Source organism: Calidris pugnax, unplaced genomic scaffold (genome assembly GCF_001431845.1).
Source record: "Calidris pugnax isolate Ruff unplaced genomic scaffold, ASM143184v1 scaffold351, whole genome shotgun sequence".
In the NCBI taxonomy this organism is placed as follows: domain Eukaryota; kingdom Metazoa; phylum Chordata; class Aves; order Charadriiformes; family Scolopacidae; genus Calidris; species Calidris pugnax.
Genome location: NW_015091067.1, coordinates 525,362 through 533,158, shown reverse-complemented (window position 1 = coordinate 533,158; position 7,797 = coordinate 525,362). Strand labels below are relative to the sequence as shown.

At 43.6% G+C, this 7,797-nt stretch overlaps 1 protein-coding gene across 1 annotated transcript; it reads right to left on the bottom strand.

The window, feature by feature from the left end:
- Window positions 1-4,820: 4,820 nt before the first annotated feature.
- XCR1 (chemokine (C motif) receptor 1) lies at window positions 4,821-5,831 on the bottom strand. Its single transcript, XM_014956937.1, has one exon. The coding sequence runs from the start codon at window positions 5,829-5,831 to the stop codon at window positions 4,821-4,823; it is 1,011 nt and encodes a 336-aa protein (XP_014812423.1).
- Window positions 5,832-7,797: the final 1,966 nt, after the last annotated feature.

The window sequence follows — 7,797 nt, the reverse complement described above, 5'->3', positions numbered from 1 at the left end:
CCCTGTGGGAGAAGCTGTTGTTCTCCCATTCCCACTGGCTAGGACTTAATACAGACTTAATCAGAGGAGTATGTCCATTAAACTGCAACTTGCAATTAGGGTGAGAAGTGCCATCCTGCGTAAAATGCACCCCTGACGCTGTACAACAGTTGTAATATTGTGACTGTTCAATCTGACACTGCTCACTTCCCCTAAATAGATTATAGTTTCCAAAAGCAATTAATTTATCTTTCTTTCACTTCACAAACTTCTTTCTCTCAGTTCCGCATTTGCTGAGACCACATAATAGTTGATTGATTGACTGAAATTAAAGAATCAAGGTCCCCTGAGCATTATGTTTTACCCAGAGCAGTCTGTTTTTTCCAAGCATCTGGAGGTCCCAGAAGGAAAGAGATGCACAGGCTGCCTGTCCCCACACCTGCCCTGGGCTTGTCCTGTGGCGTTAGCAATATAGATATTCAATAACATATGCATATAAACAAAGATGGAAGCTACACCAATATATTTCCTCTTGACAAAAGATACAGCTCCAAAAGATACAGCCCTACAGATCTCTGTGCCTAGTGGCAGAGTTTGGAGAGAGGGGGTACTACACCCAGCAGAGAAGAATTGCTTTGGGACATAAATAGTCTGTGGGACCAGGCAGGGGGCACATGATAGTGCTGAGGGCATTGCCCAGTGTCATTTCCAGGTGCTATCTGTTGCCTCTAAAGGCTGTGGTGATCAGGGGATGTCCCTGATGATTTGAAAAAGGCAAAGGTCATGCCCATTTTCAAAAAAGGCAAGAAGGAGAATCCAGGGAATTGTAGGCCGGTCAGTCTCACCTCTCTGCCCAGGAAGATGGTGGAGCAAATCCTCTTGAAAGCCATTACCAAACAGATGCAGGACAAAAATATTTGGTAATGGCCAGCACAGATTTACCAAGAAAAAACAGTGCCTGGCCAACTCAACTGTCTCCTACAATGAGATGACTCGCTCTGGGTATAAGGGGAAAACTGTGCATGTCATTTACGTGGACTTCTGCAAGGCTTATGACAAAGTCCCCCACAGCATCCTTTTAGCCAGACTGGGGAGATACAGACTGAAGGGGTGGACTACAAAGTGGGTTAAAAACTGACTGGACCATCAGGCTCAAAGGGTAGTGGTCAATGGTGTGTAGTCTTAATGAGTGGCTGGTTCTGAGTGGCGTCAATACCAAGGCTGATATTCTTTAACATCTTCATTAACAACCTGGAGGATGGGACAGGGTGCACCTTCAGCAAGTTCATGGATGAAACTAAATAAGAGGGAGCGGCTGATACACACTGAGTTTTAGGGCTGTCATGCAAGGAGACATCAGCAAGCTTGAAGAATGAGCTGACAGGAGTCCTGGAAGTTCAACAATGGCAAATGCAAAGTCCTGCACCTGGGATGGCCTAACCCCTTGCAAGACCATGGGCCTGGGGACCACCTGGCTAGAGGTCAGCTTTTCTGGAAAAGATCTGGAAGTTCAAGCGGACAACAAGTTGAACACAACTCAGTCATGTGCCCTTGCAGCAGTGAAGACTAATTGTGGGCCTATGTTGCCATCAGGTTGCGGGAAACCTTTATTCCCCTCTACCTGATGTTCATGTGGTCACATCTGCAGTAGCATATCCAGTTTTGGGGCCCCTGAAGTGACTGACTGACTAAAGTGCACCAAATGGAGGACCACCAAGATAGTTAGGGAGTTGGAGCGTGTGACATATAAGGAGACTAGATTGACTGGGGTTTGTTGAGCCCCAGGAAAAAAACAAGGCTTAGGGGAGATCTGATGGCACTTCTCCATTTGTAATGTGAGAACATAGAGAAAGCAAGGAAGAGGCACCATCACCAGGTTGCAGCAAAAGAAATTTTGTTCATGTAGAAGGAAAAAATCCACCATGAGAGTTGTTAAGCACTGGGACAGGGACCCAGTTATGTAGTCCATGTTCTTCGCGAATTTCAGAGTTTGACCAGACAAATCCCAGAGCAACCTTGCCTAACTGAGAAGATAGAACTGCTGTGATCACTGTGGAGGAGTGGATGACCTCCAGAAGTCTCTTCCAAGCTATATTAATCTATGAAAATTCACAATTACTTCTTCAGTTGAAAATACCTTAACAGGTGGTTATCAAAGAACAATAGTCACAGTATGGTATTACATTGAATTTCTGAATGTTTATTAGTACCACTTCAATGTATCAGGAGGGCAAATCTCCACATGCTAAGTTACTTTGATTATGGTAGGCAGCAGTACACTTGGGTAATATTAAGCATTCCCTTTCCCTTTACATGCTCAGATATACTGTCACAAGATACACTTAAGCTACAAAATATTTAAATAACTTGTTAAAAACTGGGCAGAGCTGGATCATTTCAATCTCTTGTGCTTGTGTTATACTTCTTGACTTATTTTAGATAACTGTAAAATGCATTAACAATAAAGGTTTCAGGGTACTGTACTCTAGGACAATGAGTTGAATGACAGTTTGGTGAAATGATGTAGGTGTAAAAGACCTTTTACTCATTGTCACAGCATTTTTCTCTTGTAGAGCTTTGCTGGTGCCTGAGAAGGGCTCCTGGCTTACCAGAACAGAGGAAGAAGAATTTGGACTTATTTGTCCTTCAGTAGGTTGTCTCTTCATAGTTGATGGCATTGAGTCCCCCCAGTCCAAATTCTGTTGAAGTGCACAGGAATAACCACATTCATTTCAAATGTCTCTCATCAGGATACCGTAACCAAAGGCTGGTTTCCCCCACAGTCAGATAAATGACAACTGCCACCTTTCCACGGTTTGTCTGAACACAAGTGAGTCCCCTGAGGGATTAATGATTAACCTTTTAAGTTTTAGGCAGTAACTGTGGCAATGGGATATCAGGACTCACTTGTTCAGAAAGGTGCATCCGATGATGAGGGACAAGATACAATCATTTTGTCTGGCAGCTAAACTGAAGCACAAACTAGAAACTATGGGCAAGCCCTAGGACGACTGCATACGCCTCATATATGTTTGCCCCATTCTTATGCTTTTCCTTGAGTATTTTTCCCTCTGGATATGATCAGAAACAGGATATTGTTCTATGGGCATGCCTGAGTTTCTGCTTTTTATAAACGACACAGCAGCTGACGAGTCTGTTGTCTGCTCCAGATGATCTTTAGAGATCAAACAAAGTAGTGCAGAAACAACACAGAGAGACTGTGAGATGGCTGCCCTCAAAAGCCAAATTCTTGCTTAGAACCATTGCCAAATCATTGGTTGCTGCCACTGCAAAGTTACCTTGACTTTCTGTACAAATGCTAGGAAATTAAATATTCTGGTTTCCAGAGGCTTTGTAATTCAGCTACAGCGAGGTATGCCCTACATGTTACACTGCCTGAGGAAAAAAACCACAATGCACTGAGCTATCATGAAGATTAATATCAGTTTCCTTGAGAAAAAAGGATGCGAATGGTTGTGTTGCAAAAATGTGACAATTGAATTCCCTCAACTTACTTTTCCCTGTGAAATCATGTTTCAGTGGTCACAGAAAAACACTCCTGCACTTAGCAACATTTTCAGGGGTAGGTTCATGCACAAATTTGCACTTTACTTCCCACCTGTCCCCAGAGATGAGATGTGTTCAGGAAATGAAAGACTTGTGTGTGGCCAGGCAGCTGGTTAACCCAGACGCTCGCATGCCTCGGAGATGCGAGCGTATCTGGTATTTAGACAGATGTGAAGCACATCAAAATCAAACACATGGCTGGCTTTGATGAGTAGGTTTTAAGCAGAGATTTAAACATCTCTGTGAAGCAGTTTTGTAAAAGCTGGGAAGCAGCAAGCACCCAAGAAGGCTAAAACCTGCTGCTCTGGGCCCCCGGAAAAAAAAAAAAGAAAAAAAAAAGAGGAGCCAAACATGAATTTTACAAATAAAGCAAGCTATTTCTATGCTGCTGTTTCAGAAGGCATTTGTTCTTGCACTATAACCTTTTCAGAAAGTTTATTTCTTTCCAGCACCATAGCAAAGGGAGAAAAGAAGGGAGACAGTATTTAGGGGCAAATATGTTCCTGCTCTGCCCAGAAGAGTGGGTACCAGCCCACAGCAGCCACCTGAAGGGATATTCAGAGACTGGAGGGTGCCTGGGGCAGGAGCAGAAACAGGAGGAAAACCAATACCCTAATGAAGTATCTTCTTAACAGCTTGTCTTCCTTGTAGGGCTCTCCCAAACTTTCCATTTCGGACTCAGAAGACTACCTTAACGCTAAGCTAGTTCTATATGTATTTATCTACCAACAGGTAAAAAAACATTTACACTGAGAACTTCAGAGATTCTGAGGTCTTGAAGCTATTGTCAGGCCAGTAAATCCTGAGAGCCCCAAAAAGAGAGAACCAATGAGTTCAGCACTGATAAACACTGGGAAGCATTAAAAGCTACAGAAATGTATGTGTGTACGTTGCTATATACAATCCAAGTATTTTAAGTCAGGCAAGAAAGCAACATGTAACACCATTTATGGTAAGACCTGATGTTTTAGCTTCCAAAGGAAAAAGCAGACTTTGTTGTTGTTTTTAAAAAGAAACTAAAAATGAGAGAAAATCCATCTTACTGCACAAAAAAATCATAAAGGTAAGACTTACAGGCCAGTGAAGTAATTTCTCAGCATTCTCTGCTCTCCATCCCACTGCAAATACATTTTGTTATTACTGTCCATACACAGCATGTTTGTAAAGAGTAAATTTGTGTGTCTTTCTCAGGGAAGTGCCTCTAAGAATTAGAGATTACCCATGGCTTTTAACATCTGAAATTTCATCCAGGATTAGTCCTAATAGGTCTCACTTCAGTAGATGGATGCATCTTCATAGTGGAATTTGCCTTGAGACCAGGTCCTGGGACTGGAGACTTGACCATTGCCACAGACCAAACATTGATTGAATAAACGTAACAAGTGCCTCTTGAATTTGACTCCAACAAAAACGTAGAGCACGGGGTTGAGGCAGCAGTGGGAGAAAGCAATTTTGCGGCTGATGTGAAAGGCGAGCTTGGAGTCTTTTTCATACTGACAGCTGGGTGATGGAAAAGTAATCAGAAAGCTGAGGATGTTGTAAGGTGCCCAGCTCAGGAAAAAAGCCACCACAATAATAAGGATGAGTTTCACCGTTCTGTGCTTTCTGCGAGATCTTGCTCCGAGCAGGATTATCAGTATCTTGAAGTAACAGAATATGATAACCCCAAAGGAAAACAGGAAGAGTACGTTTCGCAGGTAGATGTCCACAGTTTTCCATTTTGCATCAGCATAATCACAGGATTGGCCCCCATCCAATTTATCTTGCACTCTGGTGTGAATCATCTCGGGAATCACAATTAATATGCTTGCAGTCCAAACAGCCAAGCTCACCAGAAATCCGCAGCGCTGCGTCTGGGATCTCAAAGTCGAGAGGGGGTTCACTACGGACAAGTACCTCAGGATAGTCATGAGAGTCAAAAAGAAAACACCACTGTAGTAGCCGATGGAGAAAACAGCATTCACCGCTTTGCACAGGAACTCACCAAAAATCCATCCGAAGGTCTGGTCCACTGCCCAGAATGGCAGCATGCAGGAGAAGACTAAATCAGAGACACAGAGATTCATGATGAAGATGTTCGTTAAAGATGTCAGGTTTTCATATTTGAATAGGATCCATAACACTAGGGTGTTTCCTAGCAGGCTGAGCAAAAATGCCGTAGTGTAGAGGACAGTGGTGAGATGGGTGTAGAATATAAAATAGTCGCCCATTTCACAGACATTGCTCCTATAATATTCGTATGAGTAATTATCATCTGGATCAGGTGTATAAGATTCTGCATCCATTTGTCTGTGCAAACCTTGCACTGTTCTCCAGCAGCTATTTTGAAGAACTGCAACAATCAAACCAAAATTTTGGTGAAAATCAACCCAATAACTAAGCTCCCACTGTGGAGGCTTCTGTTTTAAAAGGCAAAAAGAAGCAGTGAAACTATCTTGTTTGTCCTGCTTTTGGGAGAGAAAAGAATCATTTCCCCTTACGATTCAAGCATGAACAGGTAGATACTAAAGATTTATCCTCAAAGCAACATCAAGTTCTTAAATACCTAACAAGTCAGAGACTATGGACTTTCTAAACCAATTAGGTTGGTGACAACTGCTAATTTTTAAGCTTCGACTGCATGAAGGTTGAGGGTGCTTTTTTTAATCATAAGTATCCCAGGTGCCAAGACTTTCAAATCTGCTACTGCTTTTAAATTTTCTGGAGTGGTATCAAATTCCTAAGCACTTCACCATATATATGATTCTTTGTCACCAAGGTTCAGCACTGCAGGAACCCAAAGAGCTGAGCCGTAGCAGTATCAACAAGCGTAAGCATTAAGAATGGAAAAAGCCATGTTTCTTACAGATTTTCATCTTGGGGTTGGTTGATATCTAAAAATCTCCGAGCTGTGATGGAAGCATCCCCACGCCGGGCGCTCCATGCACCTTTGTGGCCGGCTGATTCTCTGGCGTGAGACAGGAACGGAGCTCACATCACAGCCCTTTTCTGGGGGCTGCTGATCTGCTGGTAGGAATTTAATTCACATCACAGCCCTTTTCTGGGGGCTGCTGCCCTTGGCCTGTCTGCTGATCTGCTGGTAGGAATTTAAACCCAACTGGATGGCTGAAATTGGCCAGTGTCAAAAATTACTGTGACTTGGAAGATGACATACAATCAAGTGAACATGCAAGGGTAGCATGGTCACAGTAACCTCATGTCTTTACGAAATTAAGCTCAAAAATAGGTTTATAAAGATCAGTGATGGCTCCAACTAATGGTTCAACGTCAAAATTAACATTATTGCCGATGAAGACTTACCTACAGCACTGTGTTTAGATCCTGATTTGACTGATGCCAGTGAGAGGCTGCCACTGATCTCTTTGGAAGTACAGTCACAAGAAGAAAACTCCACAGCTCGGGCCAAAATCGTGCTGGTGACGTTTTCCTTTTTGTATTAGCGAAAGCAGAATCTGCCTGCTCCAGCCAGGAAAAGGGATGCTGCCTTGGCAGGACAGGAGGGATATGTCTACATCAGGGAGTGCTGCTGTCTGACACGCGGAACAACGACTTTACACCCTTGGAGGGTTATAAAGGAGGTGAGTTTATTCAGCGCCGGACGCACATGGGATCCTTCCCAAAGATGTGCGCGCCAACCCACAGCAAAGTTCTGTGTTTATGGCCCTAACTAATACATATTCAACAGGTGTGACACAAGGCCTATACATATGCATTAACTTTCCCCTCTTCTCATGCAGATGAACTCCCTGCCCCCCTGAGTCTGCGCAGTGCTTCTTGGTAGTGGTCGACAGGGGGTCTCAGGGATAAAATTAGTAGTCTTCCTCGCTGTGAACTTTTCACCTCTGTGTCCGGCGCAAGCTCAGATCACCCTTGGAGTTCATCCAAACCACAGGCCTGGTCTTGGCTGGTTTTTCAGAGCTTTGGCCTCGGCTTCAAGCGCTTAGTGTCATCCTCCCATCCCTTATTCGAGATAAGCAAGCACCCGCAAGATCACACTACCCGTCTAAGATAGAATATTTCAAAAATACAAACCACTACTGGACACTTCAAGGTTCTGTGGAGACAAACAACTACTAGATCCTCTTTTCACTGTCTACCAGCATTTAATGCCATCCATAGGGGTAGGTGGCTCAGGTCAGACAGAGCATGGCACAGGCAGCACAGACCAGGGATCATCTATCCACTGGGATGTGGTCACACAGTTTTGGAGGCAAGGGATGTGTGGGACTTAGTGTGACAGCAAGTGGCCCT

Bases quoted from the DNA above. Each gene is read 5' to 3' on its own strand.
- XCR1 (XM_014956937.1), bottom strand. From the start codon at position 5,831: ATGGATGCAGAATCTTATACACCTGATCCAGATGATAATTACTCATAC.